The sequence below is a fragment of the Apis laboriosa genome, unplaced genomic scaffold (genome assembly GCF_014066325.1).
Source record: "Apis laboriosa isolate Shangri-la unplaced genomic scaffold, ASM1406632v1 scaffold50_cov145, whole genome shotgun sequence".
Taxonomy (NCBI): domain Eukaryota; kingdom Metazoa; phylum Arthropoda; class Insecta; order Hymenoptera; family Apidae; genus Apis; species Apis laboriosa.
Genome location: NW_025223540.1, coordinates 117689 through 140700, shown reverse-complemented (window position 1 = coordinate 140700; position 23012 = coordinate 117689). Strand labels below are relative to the sequence as shown.

The 23012-nt window shown below is 18.6% G+C and overlaps 2 protein-coding genes across 6 annotated transcripts; both read right to left on the bottom strand.

Moving 5' to 3' along the window:
- Positions 1-163: 163 nt before the first annotated feature.
- Positions 164-3822, bottom strand: LOC122717432 (acyl-CoA Delta-12 desaturase-like). Its single transcript, XM_043941483.1, has 6 exons — positions 3731-3822; positions 3138-3265; positions 2461-2591; positions 1918-2123; positions 1297-1482; positions 164-496 (listed from the first exon to the last, which is right to left on the bottom strand). The coding sequence occupies exons 1-6, from the start codon at positions 3820-3822 to the stop codon at positions 187-189; spliced, it is 1053 nt and encodes a 350-aa protein (XP_043797418.1). The 3' UTR covers positions 164-186.
- Positions 3823-7196: 3374 nt separating this feature from the next.
- Positions 7197-22281, bottom strand: LOC122717454 (acyl-CoA Delta-9 desaturase). Of its 5 annotated transcripts, XM_043941534.1 has the most exons (7): positions 21805-22281; positions 11339-11746; positions 9723-9853; positions 9153-9358; positions 8894-9079; positions 7504-7550; positions 7197-7416 (listed from the first exon to the last, which is right to left on the bottom strand). In XM_043941534.1, exons 2-7 carry the CDS (start codon positions 11616-11618, stop codon positions 7235-7237), a joined length of 1032 nt encoding a protein of 343 aa, XP_043797469.1. In that variant the 5' UTR covers positions 11619-11746; positions 21805-22281; the 3' UTR covers positions 7197-7234. The 5 variants fall into 5 exon arrangements, with proteins under 5 accessions (XP_043797469.1, XP_043797465.1, XP_043797467.1 ...); XM_043941530.1 differs by having other exon boundaries at positions 7197-7550; XM_043941532.1 differs by having other exon boundaries at positions 7197-7550; positions 11339-11694.
- Positions 22282-23012: the final 731 nt, after the last annotated feature.

The window sequence follows — 23012 nt, the reverse complement described above, 5'->3', positions numbered from 1 at the left end:
TATATAAGTATATAATAAAGAACACTTTTTTTTTTAATTGTTTTTAGTTTTATTTATTCAATTAAATTTATTCGAAATTTCGTAATATTTAATATGTCAATAAAATAAATATTTGAAATGAATGTGTAAACAATGAAATTGAATTTTGATGAATTAATTTAGTTTAATTAATTTTGTATTTTTAATTCAATACTTTTTTATCAATTTTGTTTTCTCCATATTAAATATAGATTTCTTTTTCAACTTTTCGAGACCATCTTCAAGAGTGATTTCTTTTATACTTATTTCATGAAGCATATCTCTGATATCTTCTGTATCGACTGTTAGCAACGAATTAACCAAATTAAGTTCGTGCGCCATTTTAATAAAAAATGTAGTCCAGTCATCATCATAAATACCAAATTCACCACATTTCCAATCCCATGGAATTTTGTAATGATATTTCGGCCAAAATGATTTTTTCAAGAAGAAAATGCTGATAGTTTTTAATGGAATCCTGAAATCATAATTAGATTAATAAATTGTAATTGATTAATGTTTGTTTTGATTATAATAAATATAATATAAAATTATGCGAATATTTCTAATTTTAATTTATTCTTTTAGTTTAATTTTTAGTTCAATTTCTTTTTCTTGATCAATTTTTCAGATTGAAAATTTTCATTTCAATTGTTATATATTTGTCTATTAATTTTTACATTTCTTTAATATTTATCTATAATTATATAATATAATTATCTATAATTATATAATATTATTTCAATAATTAATTTAATATTAAACAATTTAATATTAGAAAATGAATTTTTTTGACAATGAAATTTTTATATTTAATATAAATATTATAAATTTTAATTTAACTTCAAAATGCTTCCTCAAATAATCAAAATAATTGTGAAACAATCAACAATAAAAGAATAATTTTATTAATACATGTATTGAGAAAATTCATTAATAAAATTATTATCATAAGTAAATAGTATTCAAGCCAATCAAATTAGTTCATAGAATTTGTTGTGTATTCTGATTATTAATAAAAAAAAATTAAAATTAAAATTAAATAATTAAATAATTAAAAAAATTACATCTATATTTGTATAAACTAATTTTTCAATTATTTTAATATAATAAATACAATCAAATAATTATAACATAAAATTCTTCATTATTTCAATGATTGCAATGTTTTATTTAATATGGATACCATTATTGTCAATAACGACAGTGCCATGACTTTGTGGCATTTTAAAAAATAGTTTATATAATAAGCTAATTGTATCTGAAATGTGTATTAACTTTTCTCCTTCCTTGATATTCCAAACCAGAAGTGCACTATTCATTAGCCAGGATATATTTATTATAATAGCGAACCGTAAGAATCCTGTTATTAATACAGTCTCAATCAGTGATTCGTTCCAATATTCCAATGGTACATTCAGAGGCAATATAAGGCCAAATATTAAAAATAATAGCCAGTAGAAGCTGCAAATAAAGTAACGAAAATTACTATGATAATTAAATATTTGATTATAAATATTTATATAATTATTGATTATAATATTTGATTATAAATATATTTTGTAAGAATTTTTATAAAATATCGAAAAATATGAAAATAATATATGTGAATAATATTGTTTTAATGGAATATTACATTTGCAATTTTTTTTGTTTAATTAAAAAACGGCTTACAGGCAAAATTATAATAATGAGTTTAAGTTAATGGCTCATATGTTGGATTATCATTATATCATTTCCAATATTACATAAGCCATTAACTCAAACTTACCATTTCTATAGATGTTTTCATTGCAACATGTTTCAGCTAAAAAGAATTTAGAATTTTATAATTTTTCGTATAAAAAAATTTTTCGTATAATAAATATATATATAAATACATGTTTAACAGAAACTTACATCTTTTGAAAATAAACATAAATATCATTCTCGATATCGCTTAGATCAATATTACGTTTCATTTCCTCAAGATTCATATTAGGCGACAATACATTGCTTATATAGTAGCTATAGAGAAATCCCTTCTTGTGATTGTAAGGATCTTTATCAGTTCCATAATATTTATGATGGATTCTGTGATATAATACCCAGTTATATATCGAACCCTATAAAAAATATACTATATTCTATAATTTATTAAAAATAAAGATGAGAGATTTATTAATAGAAAAGATGATGGAAAAAGAAGAAAGATTAAATAGATATAAAAAATCTTTATTTGAAATTTTATTTTATATAATAGACAGATATTATTATTCATATTGTTATAACTTTAATGAAACTTGATTTATTTTCGAAATTTTATTATTAAATTATTTGATATATATATATCTAGACAATATAAATATTTATATATGTAAATATCTAGATAAAAAAGATAAAAAGACAATTTGTCTCATTTTTCTAATTGTTTCATTAACACAATGATCTTAAGATATTTACCACTCCTGCCGAAGTATGAGCGATCATGAGAAAAAGTTTAACCAAACTTTCGCATTCATATGTCCTATGAGCCCATAATCTATGAGCACCTGCTGTCATTCCAAAGCAACCAATAGCTGTTATGAAAATTGCTGAAAAATTAATTAATTAGCTAAATTATAAAAAAAGAAATAATGTATTGGAATTTGATAGAATAACGAGATATTTTCATTTGTTTACTTGCAATGAATGAAGTTATTGATCATTTTTATGAGTGATATCAATATTAATAGCTATAATTAATAGTCTATATGCAATTATTATTAATTTTATAGTATATTTTTGTAATATTATAATTCTTAATTTTTATAACATTTATTTCTTTAATTTTTTATATTTTTTTATAATGTATATATATCTCATATATATTATAATAAGATCATTATTTCTTTACTTGTTAAATTATTTTACGATGTTTAAATACGATTGAATTAAATATAATAAGTTATAATATGATTATTTTTAATTTTATTATTCGTTTCTTGAAAAAAATTATAAATTGTTGTAACCATATTATAATTACTATTATATCAATGACTATTAAGCATTGTTGAAAAAATGATTTGAAAATAATATAAAATAAATAATATTAATTAAAAATTTTCTGAAAAGTAAATGATATAGAAAAATTTTCTTACTATAGAATATTGTTATCCATTTGGCAGAAGTGAACATCAACCAAATACCGTACACTCCTAAAACGTGTATGTAAATATACCATAAAATGACTATCCATTTCATTTTCTGTTTCCTTTCGTTCATCATCCTATTTATTTTAACAAATTACAAATTATATCATATTTGCAATACATTTCTTGTCATCATTGAATGTTACTTATTTTCATACTTTATATATTATTTTGAAAATTTAATAATAGTTCCAAGAATTAAAAAATGAAAAATGAAAATTACATTCGGTATATAGTATCTATATATAGTATTGGTATATAGTATCTATATAGTATCTATAGTAGAAATTTTTATTAAAAAATTAAAAAAGTAATTTCGAAAGATGATTTAAAATTATAATTTTTTTTTAAGTTTAAGGATAAATTGTACAAAAGATTATCGAATTAATTGAATAAATTAAAATATAGTCTAATTGAAAATACACAAGAAATTAAACAAGAGAAACGTAAATTAAGAAAAGATTAAAATAAAATAATTTAAAAAAATTAAATCATATATCCAGTAGATTAGAATAGTATCTGTTTTATAGCACGAAACTCACTTTTGAAAGGTTGAAAAAGAACTAATTGAATAAATCCAAAACACGAGCTTCATTTGATTAACCTCCGGACTCCGTTTGATTTCTATTACCATCTAATTCACATTGTCATTTCCTTTATACTTTGAGACTTCTTATAAACTATTTTCTACTTAATTATCAAATATTTTAATTTTTTTATTTAATTTTTGTTATCAAATGAATTGATTTGAAAAATTATTATATTTAGAAGGATATTAAATAAAATATAATTTTACAGTTATAAATTATTTATATTATTATTATTATATTATTTATATTATTAAAACGTTCATATATGTACATAATATTTATAAATGTTAAATGACATAATCAAGTTTAATATATATTTATAAATCTGAATCAAATACAATACAAAAAATTTCATAAAATTCAAATATTATTAATAAAAGATAATAATTCATTAAATAATCATTTATATATTATTTTTGTCAGACAAATTTCAAATTTCAAAATGAGTACTTGTAATTTTAAAAAATATATTTCTAAATTTCTAAATTTATAAATTCTTCAATATTATAATCTATTTTTTTTAGTAATCAAATATTGTCATAATAATCAAATTTTGAAAATTAAAAAATACAGTTTATTAAATTCTTATAATTTTAAATTATAAAATTTTATTTATAGTTTATAGTCAATTATGAAAATTTTGCTTATAGTTTAATATTATTTTTTTTTAATAATATATTATAAATATATATATATTATAATATATAATATTATATAATATAATAAATTATAATATATAATATGTTATATATATAATAATTAGAGCAATCTAAGATAGAGATGTTTCTGAATTATAATTTGTTTGATATTTTTTATGTAATTTTTAAATTTTGAATAGAATTTTTAGTTGTGAAGATGATTTTGAATTGGAATTGGAATACGTTGAATATCTTTCAATAATTTTAATATATTTGTCTAATGATAATTTTAAAAAAAATTTAGTTTTTAAAATAATTTAAGTTTAATTTAATATTTTAAAAATATAAATAAATTTTATAAATAGAAATAATTTTTTTAAAATAATAATTATATAAAAAAATGATATTTTATAGGATAGATGGCATTCAATGTATTAGTTACATCTTTATATTCAATATATGATATTGAAAATTTTTTATTAATTTTAAAAGATAAAGAATCTATTAATTTTAGAATCTATAAAATATCTTAGAAATAATTTGCTGAAATTAAAGTTTTATATTTTATATATCTATTTCTCTTCCTTATTAACTTCTTTAAATTTTAATCAATTGGTTATTAGTATTTTTTGGAAAAACAATTTTCTACTTATATTCTAAAAAATAAGAATAAATATTTAAAAGAATCAAAAAAAGAATATAAAATTCATTAACTTTAAAATGTTTACCTTTCAACATAGTCGTCATTTATAGATATAAATTTCTTCAATGTGTGAGATATGTTTTCATTTTGTCAATGAATTGTTACTATGGTCGAGTCTAAATTTAAAAATTCAACATCTTCTTTACTTTATTGTCTAGTGAACATTTGAATTGTAAATTTTATCAAAGTAAGTTTTTCTCTTTTCCAAATATGAAGAAAATTACAAATTAGGAATGTATGAAATGTGGAACTGGAATTCAACATTAATATCTTTAGAGTATTTATGATTATGTATATTACATGTAGATATTTACCAATTTTCAAATGTATCACTCACAAATAATTGAAGTAAACAAAAATTGTTTTATTTATAAAAATAAAATAAATTTGTTCATTTGTGATATACAATGCTTTCTAACGAATCGATTTCTTTTAAAAAAACTGGTAGATTCGTATTGAGAACTATTTGTCACTTATTACAAACAATATTCATGAAAACTTTAAATAATAATTATAAAATGTAAACTATTTAATATATCTAATAACTATTTAATATATCTTTAATTATTTTGATGTGCGTTGATATATCAAATTTTAACAAAAAACAAAATTCAAAGATTATTATAATAAGACTACAATTCAAAAAGTTGCATAAAATTCAGATGAGAGATCTAAAATCTTAGATTTTATATTTTAAATTTTAATTTCGAATATTAAAAACTTTCAATATTATATATTGAAAGCCTCATTTGTATACAAATGTTTTATATATTAATCGAGATAATATTAATACACCAGTCTTCTTTCGTAATTTTCATCATTGAGTAGTTAATATATATATAGCTATAAAATTTGGTATCTGATTGTAAAGTGTTTCATCTATAATCATTCATTCTCAAGAAATTAAACACATTTGATTTATCAAATGCCAAAAATGATGTCTCTTACAAACAAAAAAAAATCAATTTAAATATTTTTATAATGTACATCTTTCAAATAAAAATAATCTTATAATGGATATTAACTTAAAATTTAAAAATAGTTTTTATGATATAAAACACTCTATATACATATAAATATCGAGATTACTTAATGATAATTTCTACAGCAAAGATAATTATATAATTACTATATAGATGTATAATTATATTAATATATTCAATATATAATTTTTCATTAATATTTTAATAAGTACTCAAAGCTAAAATTTTATATTAAATCATATTATAAAAATATATTAAATTAATCAATCATCGATATATTTTTCAGAAAAAAATCTATATTTTTTTTTGTAAATATAATCTGTGTAGAAAATGAATAGAATAAAATGAAAATTCCAAAAAAAAAAAAAAAATAAGATTTTGTTAGAGATAAATGAATGAAAAATATCGATTGTAATAATATATTTTAATCGATGAAGAGGAAACTAATCGATAAGTTAATCAAATTTCTAAAAATTTTTATTATAAGTATAATATTGCAATTTTATCATTAATTTTTAAATTTTCTTATCATTTACGGCAATTATATATTATTATATATTATATATTATATATATATATTATATATATAAAATCATTTGATATTATCAATTTTTGTAAGTAATAAATTTGAACAGAAATTTGTAAAAGAGAAAAATAAGTTCATTTATCAAAACATAATATAAAATAACAAAATATAATATCACTTATTTTTCTCTTCAAAAATAAAGATTATTTATTTTATACATATTTTATGTTGAAAATAATAATTAATCTTAATTATCTTGATATTAAATAATAAACTTAGTAATAATGTATTTACACGTAAGTTCTTTAAATAAAAACTACCACAAATTTTCTAAAAAAAAATTGAGACATCTATGAATTTTTTAATTACAAGTCATTGTAAGAATATTAAAAATCATATTTTTGAAATTAATTAATCAATGATTTATCGAACAAGAAAATAAATGTAATATCAAATGAAAATGATTGACAATTCATCTAAAACATATTTCATAAACTTGTTTCAATTCATTTAATATAAATATATATATATATATTTCGCAACACATTTCATGAAAATCAAAAGAATACTACATTAATTTTTTATTTCAGCATTAAAAAAATATAATCACTGTTTGATTTCGTCCATCAGTTTCAATTCTTGGAGATCTTCAGCTGGAATATCTGCGTCCCCATAACCCCAAATATGGCTGCCATCACCAGATCTTTTCGCTCTTCGACGCACCATTGCTGGGGATACGTATTTTCGATCATAAGCCCAACCGAAGCGTGCGAAAGTATCGATGAAGCCTGTGGTCAAGTTGAACGTGTAATTACCCAATTCTCCAGTTTTGTAATCCCAAGGAAAAACATGATGGAAATTATGCCAACCCTCACCTAGGGCTGCAATGGAAAGCATTGTATTTTCCACTGAAGATATGTATCTAGAACGAGTAAATTTTTATTATTATTATTCTTTTATTCTTATTATTATTCTTAACTTTGAATGATTACTATAGTAAAGATCGTTGTATTCGTGATATTTATATAGGCAATATTTGTTGTATTATTAACATCTCTACATATAATTTTCAATTTATAATAAGTTTTTTATTAATATCTCAGAAATTAGTAAATACTTATAAAATTGCTAAAATTTTGGATTTAAGATCATTTTTCCTATTATTTTTCTAAATTTTATGTGAATTGATGACCAGAATTTTTTAAAATTAACCTTACTTTCATCCGTATTCACTTTAGATTTAAATTTCAATGCTTTAAAAAATAAAAATTTTTTTCTTTTATTTGTTTAATTTGTAGTTTTATATTCATTTAATAATACATAATTTTTTGTAAATAACATTTTTCGAAATTATTATTTTTATTTTATTTTTTTATTATTAGAATTTTATATAAAAATATATTAATTAATCAACATATAATTAATTTTTATATTTAGAATAATGAAAATAGTATTGATAAAATATATGAATTAATACAATATTTAAAAAAGAATTATTACATTAGTATGTATTCATTTTAATTAATCAACACTTTTCTTTAACTTTTATATATACAAATAATGCTAATGATTCTGTCATTGCTTTAAATAATTATTAGTAATATAAAAACAAATAAATTTTAAATGAATTGGTAAATTATTTTATACATATATTTCTATTATTTAACTATTTTTATTATAAAAAAGTAATTAAAATTTATTTATGTAATATTTTATTGTTTCTTTCATAAGATATATATATATATAGAGTAAGTAAATAGATTCAAATAATACATAAAGTATATAAGTACTTTTTGTTTTATAACTTATACAAATATACTTATGAAAAGAATATTTAATTAAGAATAATTAAAGAAGATAAGTTTCAATAACTAGAGTTGTAATGATCATTTTGCAATAATTTTTATTACTGGTTATGAAAATATATAATTACATTAATTATGATTAATCAATCTTATTTTAATCATTATAAAAATTTGAATTAATAATCATATATGATTTTTTATGATTTACAATTATAAATCAGATATTTGTCATTATTGATATTTATTTTTGTATTGTTTATTATTATTACTATTATTATTATTATTATTATCATACTATTACTACTATTATCATCATTATCGTCATCATTTACATCATCATCATCATCATCATCATCATCATCATCATCATCATCATCATCATCATCATCATTATTATTATTATATCTATCATATTATTATTTGTAATTCAACAAAAAATTAAAAACTAAAAATAACTCACTTGTCATAAGGTCGTTGACCCCATATGTGAGCTACGCTGTTTACAAAAAAGGCTATGTTGAGAGTAATACAGAAACGACAATTAAAATTCACCCAGAAAGATGTCCAAATGGATTCTGACCAAAAATACCAAGGCACGACAACTGGAAGTCCAATAGTTAAAAGAGGGAACAAAAGAATGTAATATCTGAAAATGAATATATCCTTGTTAAAACTTGACATTATTTAATGAATTAGTTTCTCATTGATTAGAACGCCACCTTTTCTGCCACATGACAAGTCGATCGGCCTCCAAATCACTCATGTCCACTGCCTTTCGTTTCGAGATAACATCGGGATGTGGAGTTATAAAAAGCCATCCTACGTGTGCGAAGAAAAAACCTCTTTTAACATTATGAGGATCTGCGTCAGTTTCACTATACTTATGATGCACTCTATGATCCAATGCCCATCTGTATACATCTTTCTATAGACGAGATTTATACATATTTATTAGACTTGAAGTTTTTAAATTTTAATGAAAGAGATTTATATTTTATATTTCGAAAAATCTTTACATATTATTTTGAAAATAAATTTTCTAGAAATTTTGTAAAAAAAATTATTTTATATTAATAATTTAAAATTTTAAAATTAATAAAAAAGAATTATATTTAGAAAAATTTGAATACTTTTATATATTAATTTCTATATTATTGAATTTCTCAGAAATTAATTTTTTAAAAATTATTAAAAAAATTTAATTTCTAATTTTTAATTAATTTATAAAATTATTTGTTTAAAAATAATTTGTAGATATTGATTAAATTGTAATAAAGAAAATCATATACTTGTCCGGTTATGGTAAAGAGGAATATTAGAAGTAATCGAAGTGGCCATTTTGCTTTGTATGCCCTATGAGACCACAATCGATGTACTCCTGCAGTTATGCCGAATCCGGTAGTATAAATAGTAATAAACACTGCAACAGAATGGATAATATATATTTATAATTTCGATAAATTTCGTGACAAAAGAATTTTAAATAATATAATAAATAAATGCAATTATTAATATTGTTTGATATATTAAATATTATATGCATATATATATATATATATATTAAATTTTTTTATATACCTAGATATATATTTGTAATTCATTGAATAAATATGTATATATATAGATATATAAAAAATTTAATTAATTAATTATATTATAATATTTATAACATAATATTTTAAAGTATTAGTAATATAATTTAATAGCGTATAAATTACATCGAATTTTTATTGTATTATAAACCGTTTATATACTATTTTAAAATCATTTATATATTATTTTAAAATAATAAATGATTTAACAATTTATAATTTATTCATTATTTCATTATTTTTTTTTAGTTATAATCATTAATCAACAATGTATAATTAATATATTATTAATATAATTAATAATTTTTTAATCTTTTAATGTAATATTCTTTTAATATTTTAATTTTTATAATTAATAAAATAAAATATAAAATAAATAAATAATAATAAAATAAATATTAAAATATATATTTTCATTCTTAATTAATTTTTTTTTTTAATATATTGCTCATTCATGAAAAATATCATTGAAATTTTAATGAAATATTAATCATAATAATTATTAATCATAAAATATTAATCATAAATAAAATGAAATCATCATTTTATTTATACATGAAAATTTGATTATTAAATTTTTAATTTTTTATAATCTCAAGGAGGAAATATTTTATATAACAATGAGATATATTTTTTTTTATTAATTTGAATAATATGAATTAATTTCTGAAAAGTGAAGAACAAATTTAGTTTATTGATAGTTGTTTTTCATTCTATAATTCATTCAATTATTTATTTAAATTATACTATATAATCGTATAATCGTATTTTTAAATTATACTATATATCGATATAAAACATTGATATCCACGAAACATATAAAAATCAATGATTAATTAAAAATAAGAATAATATTCTAATTCTAAATTGGAAAATTTAATTAGAAATTGATTAAATCTGAAAATTTTCTTTTAGATTTTCATTTATTTTTCTTCTTTGAGATTATAGAATTTCAATTTTAATTACATAAAATCAATTAATTAAAAATTAAATAATATTTAGTAAAATGAAATTAGAATTTTAAAAAAATGGAATTGATCATTTTAATTTCTGACTGGATTAAATAGCAATTTAAAAACATATTTCCAAGTGTTTTTCTTTCATCTCTATACAATATTTTATTAATAACATCAGCTAATATAATCAATTATCAATAATACAAATGTTCTAATATCCTATTAATAAAATATATCTTTTCAATTTCAATCTCAACTTATTGTTAATTTCTGTGAATATTTTATTTTTAAAATTTTATGAATTTTTTTATGGCAATATTAAAGATATTTATTCTAAACAATTTTAAATATACTTACTCCATAACGTGGTAGAGAGTTTGGCTTCAACAAAGATGAGGTAAAATCCGTACAGACCACCTATGTGTACAAAAAGTAATCCTATCAGGTTCGACCATGAGATACGAGGCACATATTCTGTCTCGCTACTACGATAGCTTCCATCAGCCGTTAAAAAATCATCTGTTTCTGCTAATCTATGATTCTTCAAATTATTCTTCTTGCAATCATTTTCTAGTCCTTGATACATGATGGACGATATTCGTTCTTTATCCGGAGATATTTTCATTTCTCCTTTCATGAATTTGTCTAAAAATTTTAATTATATAAAGATTGATCTTCAGTCTTCATCAACTTTCTTCTTTGCATCCTAATTTCTTTTGAAGATGATGTTGAGTTGATGGCATTTGGAACATTAAAAAATAAATTCTGTAATAAGAATTAATAATAGAAATTTTTTTTTTCTTTTGTAATTATTCTTAATAGAATCTTTATGAGAATTTATTTCGAGAAATAATTTTTATTTTTATGATTTCAATAAAAATAAAAAAATAAAATATATATTATAGAAAATGAAAAATAGATTACTTAAGTTTTAAAAATATTATTGTTAATTTTAAAAATATTATTGTTAATTAACTCCAAAATAAAATTCAATTTTATAAAAAAATATCAATAGGCTAACTTACATCTTTATAATTTTTCAATCTATAAATATGTTATTCAAGAAATTTATTAAGATTAATCTTGATCAATATTGATGAATGAAATATTCTTTTTTTTCCTTCACAATAAATTATTTAAGAAACGTACGATATCTTTTTTCGTAATTGATAATTTGATTATAAATAAGCATTTATGTGAAATCGATCTATCACTGTACAATATCATCATACACCAACTAATAACTATGAAAGACTGAGCCAGACAATCTGACTGAATGATATCGCTTATCAATTATGTATGTACAGTATTTCATGAAAATATTTATTTGAACACTATCTTAAAGGGATCAAATTTATGAAAATTTTATTTTTGAATGAAAGTTTATATGTATAATAAGTTAAAACGTAATAAGTTAGCATTTTTTTCTCAATGGAAATCTGTTAAAACAAATGAAATTTTTAAAATTTGAACATTTTTTCATATTTTGAATATAAATTTTATATTTTGCTTCAAATTTCTTTTTATCAGAAATGATAGAGTATTTTGAATATTTTGTAATTTAAAATTTTATTTTTTTGTCATATTTTATCATTACAATATTAATCTAAAAACTGAAAAATATATTGAAATTTTGTTTTGAATGTTGATTTCATTTTCTTAAAATGATATATTTCGTTAAGTTGTATATTCATATATACCCATTATATTCTACAAATATTTTATATAATTATAAAATTTCATTAAAAGTAAAAGAAACTTTTTGAATTTTTTAAATTTTATAATTCTTTATTTTTAATGAAAATTTGCGAGTATGAAGAATATAATGATATATTTTTTTTATTGGATATTAATTTAAAAAATCTCAATATTCAAAATTTTAATGCGTTTTTTTTTTTAAATATAATTTTATAATGATACAAGATATAATGTTCAAAAATAAAAAATTTTAATGTTATATCACTCTTGATAAAAAGAATTCCCATTCAAAAAATATAAAAATTTTAAGAATTGATTTCATTCTCAAAGAAATTTTTCGTTAATAAAAAAATATAACCTATTATGTTTTATATATATAAAATTAATTATTTTTAGATATCATTATTATCATATGTGATATATTTATCATATGTATATATTTATATTTATGAATAATATATTTTGGTTTAATTTTCACGATCATGATCTTGATATAAATTAATCGTTAAATTGAAAATATTGAATAATTTATAAGGAAAATTTGAGAATAATTTTTTCTATATTATTATAATTTATAAATAATAAGAACAATTAATATGCATAATTCTATTACTATAAAGAAAATTGGAACGTTACGTTTCATCATTGCATAGATTGATTCAAAATTAAGGATAAAAATAAATATTTCCTCTCTAACAAACATTATTTTTGAAAAAAATAAAATTATTATTAAAGTATAATAATATATTATTAATATCTAATAATAATATTATTAAAGAATTATTGAAAATATATATATATATGAAGTTCCCATTTGTATATCATTATATGCTATGCATATTTCATAACATAATTTTTAATTCTTAACACAAAGTTTTGTATATCGCGATTTTTATTATAGATATCTATTATAGATATGATTCATAAAATTATCTTATGTTAGACTATGATAATATTCTCTGAAACAATTCATATTTCTTTTTTACATATTTTTTAAAAATATATTTGTGTCTTATATTTTTATAATTTTATAATTTTATAAAATACAATCAATATATTTTTATATTTCTCGCTTCATTTAGTGCAAAATTCAATTGTTATAATTTAAAACATTTTATTATTTTTTAAATTTTATGTCTTTTTCCAAATAGTTATTATATATGAAAAGGAAAGAAAAATAAAAATTAGCAATACAATTTTTTTATATCCAATCTTTAATTCTTCCAATCAGAATTAAATTAAATTAAATATTTCTTATTTCTTATTTTTACATAAAACAAGATCAAAACAATAACATATATATTTATAAAAAAAATATTCAATATCAATTTAAATATATAAATTTTTTTTCAAACTGATATAAATATAACATAAAGAATATTAAAAAAATATGAAACAAATGTCGAATTGATATCAAGCTTTTCTAATATATTTTTAATGTTTCGAAACATTATATATAATGAATATAAGAGTATATTTTATCAAAATATATCAAATAGAATAATATATACTGGCGAAGGAGGAAAGTAATGTGACTTGAAATATTTTAATTTTCAATAATTATTATTTCCTAAGATATTAATTAAAAGTTTGATTAACATAATCATACATTGAATACATACAAATGCTGCTTAACCAAATATTATTATTTATATAATTACTAATAGAATTATGTTTATATAATAATATAAACGATCATTGACTATTAAATAACGTATGATATATGCTCAATGATATCGGCATATATCATATATCATATATCATCCGTACTATAGAATGTCCCATATAAAATTTCAATAATAAGCATTATCAATCCATTTCTCTTCTTTCTCCCGCCTTTTTTCCTTCATCATCTTTCTAAATTTCATGTCGATTGGCCTTTCGAAATTTTTCAAATTAATTTAAATTAATTTTTTTTGTAAAATGTATGATAATTATTCAGACATTTTAAAAAAATTTGAATAATAAATTTTTCTTTTTAATATTTTGTATTTTTATGTAAAGATATTTTCTTTTTTTTTTTAATTTTTATACTTTTTTAGATTCTTTTATTTTTTTGATATAAGATAATAAATGAACTATAATATACAGAGCGTTATATTTTGAAATTTATTTTAAACAAAGCTAAATATAAATAAAATAAAATAGTTCTATCTTTGTGTATAGTAACGATATGGGATAAGAACATAATAAACGTGATGATTGTTAATGTATAATCAGTTATTGTTTTGTATTATTATGCTGCTGCATTTATTTTAATTTTAATTTAATTTTTTTTTTAATGATCTGATTATCTTTTTCATATTTTTTTCTGTTCTCATGTGCTGTCTCTAAACTGAAATTGCTTAAAATTCATTAAATTTTAATCAATATTTATATATATTTATATATTATATATATATTAACTTATGTTTATATTTATTTAGATTTTGTTTATTTAAATTTTAAAACCAAAAATATATAATAAATATATATAAAATATATAACAATAGTCTTACAAATATATTATACACTTTATATATACACTGTATATATTTAATTCAACCGCTCAAACGTTGTTTTTGAAAATGTATTGTATTAGGAAGATTATTATTTATAAAAAGATCTATTATTTTTAGTGTAAACAAGAAGCTTTATTATTACATATAAATTTTTAAATATTAATCCATAAAATATAATTCTTTTTTTTTTAGAATAGTTTCTCTCTGATTTCATTTTTCAAATAAATTTCCTTTATTATTATTATTATAATCAAACGTTACTATATTAATCTTTCATTTTTATTATTATTATATTATATTTATATTATATTATATTTCTTGTATTATTATATATATATATTGTATATATATATTATTATATATATATATATATATATATATATATATTATTCTTTGATATTATATTATACATTAAATAAAATAATATATAATATAATATATAATATATAATAATTCTTAAGAAAATAATTTATATTTCGATTTTTTTTTATTTTTTTGATAAAATTTTATGTATTTCTAATAGATTCGTAGTACATAATATAATTTCATATAAAAATAATATGAAATGTTTTAATCTTTTCAATTTTAATTTTTTTTTTTTAATAGAAGATAATTATGTAATCAAGTAAATACTTATTTCTACTATCATGGGTGTATATTCGTAGTGTAATATTTCACTCGGAATGTCCTTCAATTCTTACAAAACAAAATAATTCTTCTATTTTATGTCGCGGACGCTCATTATTTTTCAATCAGCATCCAGTTTATTCACCAGTTTAGTCTTAAGAATTGATTAGATGTTCACGAAAAATTACATTCTCAATCGAAATCTGATTAACATATTTATAAATCTGATTAACAAATCTCTCCATTGGACAATCTTCTTGTTATACACATCTTATATATGAAAGAATATTACGATTTTCAGAATATTGATCAAAAATATTCATATATGATTACAAAGATTAGCAATGATTTATATTTCTTTTCGGAGCAGATTAAATCGATTTTGATTTTGCGTAATTTTTTATTTTTCTATTTTAATTTATAAATAATAAATCATGCAAGTTGTTTTTATTTGAAATAAAAGTAAGAAATAAATTGAATGAACATTTATAAAAAAATATCAAATATCAAAGTTTTTTTTAAGAAAATAATAAATCTTTAGACAAAAAAATAAATTATTTTTCAAAATATATTAATTATTTTTAGATATAGACATTAGAAAAACATTTTAAAGTTATATATTAATATAAATTATATATAAGAACATTATTTTACATATTTTTATGTATTACACAATACATAAAAATATGTATTCATATTTTTTTAATAAAATTGAATCTCTACAGATAAATATTAAATATTAAAATAATTAATATTTCGAATATATCATTATTAATATTAAAATTATTATTATTAATGTTATAATTATTAAAATAAAATTATTTAAGATAAGATAATAAAGAAAATAATAAATAAGACAAATATTTTGTTTATTTTAATATGTTTATTTAAATTATTATTAATTTAAATAAAAATTTATTTTAATGATATTCTATATTTTAATATAATATCATATAAATAATTCAGATTTAAATTGTAGAACAGAAATGAGTTTAATGTTTTTAATTATATTTTTATTTATATTTTTGTATAATTTATGATAATATTAAAAATCATATATCATATATATGTAATATGTTCTATTAAATGTATTTTAAAATGAATAGTGTTTTGCAAACCTGATATTATGAAATAGTATGTAATATCTATATCGTATATAATCTAAATTGAGATTATTGTACAAATAGACAAATAGATCCTAGTATTTAGAGATTATACATATATGTACGCATACTCTGTCTGCCAATAAGTGCTCAGAAATTCATGACGTAATAGTATGATCTAATTATTTTTGTAGCTTTAGTGATTTAAATGGCATGTAGCTGCATCTTAAGTTCTGAAAATATTATTTTATTGATTTAAACAAGCTAGTTAAATATATATATTCAAATTATATTTATAATAGATATTAATTGTAGATATATAAAGTATTTTTCTAATTTATATTAAAATTTTGAATTTACATAAAATTTTAAACCTAATTATTCAATGATAAAAATAAAATATTATCAAAAACATAAAAAAATTTTTTTGATTTATAACTTCAGAATTATCATTCAATGCATTTACTCTAGACTTTGATAAAATGACATTAGGATTTTAGTTGAAATGGAAATTTAAAAACGCTGAAAAAAATTTTGAAATTTTTGCTTTTGAAAGTTTGCATAATGGATGAAATAAAAATTTATAAAAATTAATTGATAAAATAAAAATTTGAATTGTAAAATAGTTTTTTGAAAATATTTAATACTTTTCAAAAATTTTGAAAATCATTCTGATAATATTCAATTAATAATCAATTAGTAATATAATTTTCATTTTAAGAAAGTACAATATTATTCACGTACAAATATATACTAATTTTTTAAATTAGTAACATTGAATTGTATATATAGAAAATATTTTATAAAAAACTTTTTTATTATATTCTATTATATATATAATTTTTATATATCGATATATAAAAATATTTTTTGTATACAAATGCATTTCTGAACAAGAAACATGAATTAATTTTCTCTAGAATAAAATGCAATTTATTATTCATTGATGATAATTAAGGCGATAAAAGATTTAATTAAGAATGATTAAACTTGGTTGACTAGCAGGAGCTTCTCTTATTTTTTTTACAAATCTATCTACACAATCGTGTAATTAAACAAATATAATTAACCAAAACATAAGTTTAAAAACAAAAGAAGAAAGAAGAAATCTAAAGTAAGTATCGCAATTAATGATTATAATCGAAGCATAATAGAGGCAAAAATTATAATGTAAGCAACAGAAATGATTTTTTATTCTATCTTTTTGCTAATATTGATGAAAGTTAGAAATATGCTATTAAAAAAAAAATCTAAGAAATTTTAAAGAAAGCAAAAATAATCGTAATTACCATGTTTAAGAGCTCATTTTATTTAGAATATTCAATAAATTATTATGTTATTAATATATTTGATAATATATTTTATTAAAAAAATAATAATATAGATATCTATTTAGAAGTTCTTAATAAAGAAAACAAAAAGAAATATTGTTTTTCAAATATTTTGGAATATCAATTACGACAACAATATTGAAGAAGGCAGCATTATTTTTAGCATAGAAATTGTGAAGTTTTTTTTTTTCTTTGTATAACAAATTTGAATAAACATGAAAAGGTGAGTGTGCAAGAATTAAAATGTACACGTGAATTGGAGTAAATGAGAAGTAAGGATAAGCTTGTGTTTATAAAAGAGAGCGAGAATTTTTGTAATCGTATAATATAATTCAACCATATAAATTATAATACATTTAATTTTATAATTTTCAAAGTTTTTTAAATAAAATTGTTTTTTTAAAAAAATATCTATATATTTAATCAGAATAGACATTAAATCTATTTTTATGAAAAGCGAAAAATAATAAAAAAAATATATTAAGAGACATTTGCAATTATTTGCAAAGCAAATAATTGATTGATTATTGAATGATGTACAAGGCGATATAATTATCTATTTTATAAACTTGAGATTTGTAATTCGTATAGCTCACTTTCCATTTTCAACGGCATAGTCTTTAATAAGTATTCATTGTTGAGAATTCATGGTTCATGGTCAAATCGTTCTTATAGTGAAGTCAATATAAAATGATTTGATGGCAACAATTATAACGAAACATTGCTCGTAAACGTAATTCTTCTATAATATACGTATAATTTATATCTTTCAATAAAGATTAATCGAAAAATAAAACTAATGATGATTAAAAAAACAGAATTTCTATCGATAAATTTGATATATCTCAAAGAGAATAAGATTTTGTGTATCCCCTTATTTTCGAAATATTTACAAAAAATAATACTATTATCATATTGAATTTTATCTATATGTATTCGTGCATCCGTGACAGTTTATAGGTTAGTATGCAATTGCTTATCTATTATTTCTATATACTATATCATTTCATCATGATCATTTGATATTCAAAATATACATGAATAAGTTAACATTATAACACTTTGTATTTATCCATAAAGATATATAAAGATATATATATAATATAAATTTGGACGATCGAAATTACAATGACCATTGTTACAATAATAAATACTCTAGTAATGATATTAAATTATTGTAATTTCAAGAAAGAAAAAAATTACAATAATTTTATATTTTATTTGAATCCACAAGTTAGTGCATAAATATTAATAATAATATAATGATTTCTGCGAAATGTTTAAGTTCGACATAAGGATTGAAATATTTCATCAAGTTTATTACACTTTTTGATTGAATGATTTTATTATATTCTATTATGAATTGCCTATCATTGCGATCTGTTTGCATATTAATAAAAAATAAATGATGTTCACATGCTTGTATCATATTATATACATATTATCATACGCGCAAATAAATGAATGACACATTTAAATGAAATTCAATATAATATAAATAATATAATAATATAAATATTATAACTATTTTGCATGTATAATAATGAATCATTTGAATACACATGAATATATAAAAATGTCTATTTTTGTAAAAATGTATTTTTAAAATGCGATTTGAATTTCTTTATAAATCTTTTATACATTAATTGATAAATCGATTAATCAACTTGATGTTTTATTTGATGTATTTCTTATTATATTTACTATGTTTCAACAGCAAATTTTTCTGAATTATATAAGCGTAAACTAAATCATCAATTAATAAAATATATAATAAATGATTATGATGATTATTTTATTTAAAAACAAATCGTATATTATATATTATAAATATTAAATAATCCTTAATAGTTGTATTATTAATTACAAATTTTCGATTATTAAATTTAAATAAGGATTATTATGTTTTATTTAAAATAAAAATAAAAAATTATTTGAAATTGTAAAGTATTTTAAACTAATTAATTATTTTTATTTTAGAAATTATATATAAAAAATTTTATTTTGTATTAATTATAAATAAATTATTTCCAAATAATAAAAGTTTTTGAAGAGAATAAGAATATAATGCTTAATACAAAATTTATAATGCAAAATTTATAGAAAAAAATTTTAAATAAATAATTCTTATTTAATTGTAATCGATGCATGATTTATAGAAAAAATTATAAGAATAGTATATTAGAATCGAGTAAAATATACAGAAAAATGACTCTTGCGGAATTGTAACTCGATTCCATAAAGTTCCATTCATAATCAAGAAACAGTATAGCCATCAATTATCGATTAATTTCCGCTCAAACATGTAATTTAATGCTAATAAAATTGAAAAATGTAGATTAAGGTAACATACTTAGAATTGAATGTTACGAATATTAGGTATTTTTATGTTAGATGTTTTTATGTTAGATTATTATAGAAAAAAAATATCATTGTTAGAGATTCTAAAACTAAAAAGTTATTCAATTTTCACTTGAATTAAATAAGATTTTTATTCTATAATTATATAATAATTAATAATATTTCGACAAATATTTACATATACACGTATGTTTGGTTTTTTCAATTCAATTATGATTCTAAAAATATAAAGATAAACATTATTAAAATTATTTAAAAAATTATCTATAAAATTTTTTTATGAATATTGTTAAATAATATAATCATTATAAATAATATAATTATTTATAATGATTATATATATATATATATATATATATATATATATTATAATAATTTATATTAAGAATGTTATTTTTTTCAGAAGAATAAATAATATTTCTTCTTAATTTCTTGATAAATTAAATATATATTAATTTATATTATATTTTACTTATTTATTATTAAATCTATCATTATTTAATTAATTTATATCAAAATATTAATTAACGATAGCAGCAATTCTATGAAAACTATCGAATATTTTTCCTTCAAAAAAACAATCTAACGATTTTTTTTTAAAGTTATTAGAAGTTTTGTTATTAAAGTTTTATCAATTTTAACTTCATATCGAGTCATCAAAATACATGTATAAATTCCTATAAATAATATCTCTCGTCATTATATTTCAAGGTTAAATCTGAAATACATGATAAATAATGTGAATCGTATAAAATACTTTAAATACTAGTTGACTATACGTGGATAAATTCACGTTTCTCTAAAATAGATTCAAATATCAATAGGCCGATGCTCTATAATAATATAATATATATTATATATATATAATTCTTTATTTTAATTTTTAGATATAGTTCGATTAAATTCATATGCGTCTATTTATATACATTATATACAATTATGATGAAGAAGATTCAATAATCGATAAAAAGAATTTAAATCATCATTTTCATGATAATATCATAGTAATATATATTATTCCCATAATCGTATTATCTTGTATCAAATGCGACAATTATAGATTTCACATACTTATCTGTCATTTCTACTTAATTCTATTTCACCATTTTCTCATATAAATTATTATATAAAAATCGATCAAAATCAATTTTATATTATTGTTCAAAGTTATATATTATATATTATTTCAAAGTTATCATTACCTGTTCGATTCTTTGCAATGCACTTTCTTCACATCAGTTTTTTATTTTGATATTTTTAAACTCGAATTTCAAAAGAGCTTTGAAGATACGATCAAATAAGATTTCCTTATCCGATTGATTAAGAACACGATAAATTCGAAGAAAATTTTGCAGGTGTTTTCCAATTCTTCGAAATCGATTGATTGCACAATGGAAATTCACGAATTACTACAAATCGAATAAGATCATAATCACAAAAATCGGAACAAGTCAAATCATTTTGGAACCAATAGTACAAAAAAAGAATTTTTTGATAAATGAATTAAAATAAAAAAAGTAAAATAAAGAAAGATTTGTCCAAATAATGCTTGGATGATTGGATGAAAGTATAAGCGTTTTATGAAATGAATTAATGAATGACACCTGTTTCTTCGCGTGTATTTGACCGATTTCACGATTCGTTTCGTAGTACGCATGAAATAAACTGTTCTCGTTGCAAATCCGCGAGCCTCTAGTAACAAAACCCGTATTTGTGCGCACTGTCACGAGATGCGCCGAATGGGCACGGATTGGCACGAAGCGGAAATATTTGATTAGATACATATTGTTTTCAAAAGTCTCTTGCACAATAATTTATAAAAAAAATTAAATATATAATTCCAATAATATTAGTGAATCGATATGTAATAAATTTAAATTTTGTTATACAGTCAATTATATATACAACTTTTATAATATTTAAAAGTTTAATCAGTTGCTTATAAATGTCATTTTAAAAGTTTATTTTTAATAGAGAAATTATATCATAAATCAATAATTCTTGTTATTTTAAGGGATCAATTTTAATTTAATCTATGTAATTTAATTTTATTTTATTATTATTTAGAGAGAATTTAATTGTTATAATGTAATTATCACAAATATATTAAATTATTTATAATATATTATAAATAATATATTAATTTATTAATTTTTAATTTAAAAATAGAAAATAATAACGTGTATACTATTTGCTTATTGAAAAGAATTTTAAACAATTCTAATAGATTCATTACATAATGTTTCGTATTTTATGTAATAAAGTTACAAATTCGGAAAAGTCGATCGATAAGAAATTTTCAGAAGAGAGGAGGAGGAGGAGGATAGATTCCAAATATAAAATTTAAAAACTGATTATATTTTATAGAATACTTTATAAAATACTTTATAGTACGGAAATCAATATTGCT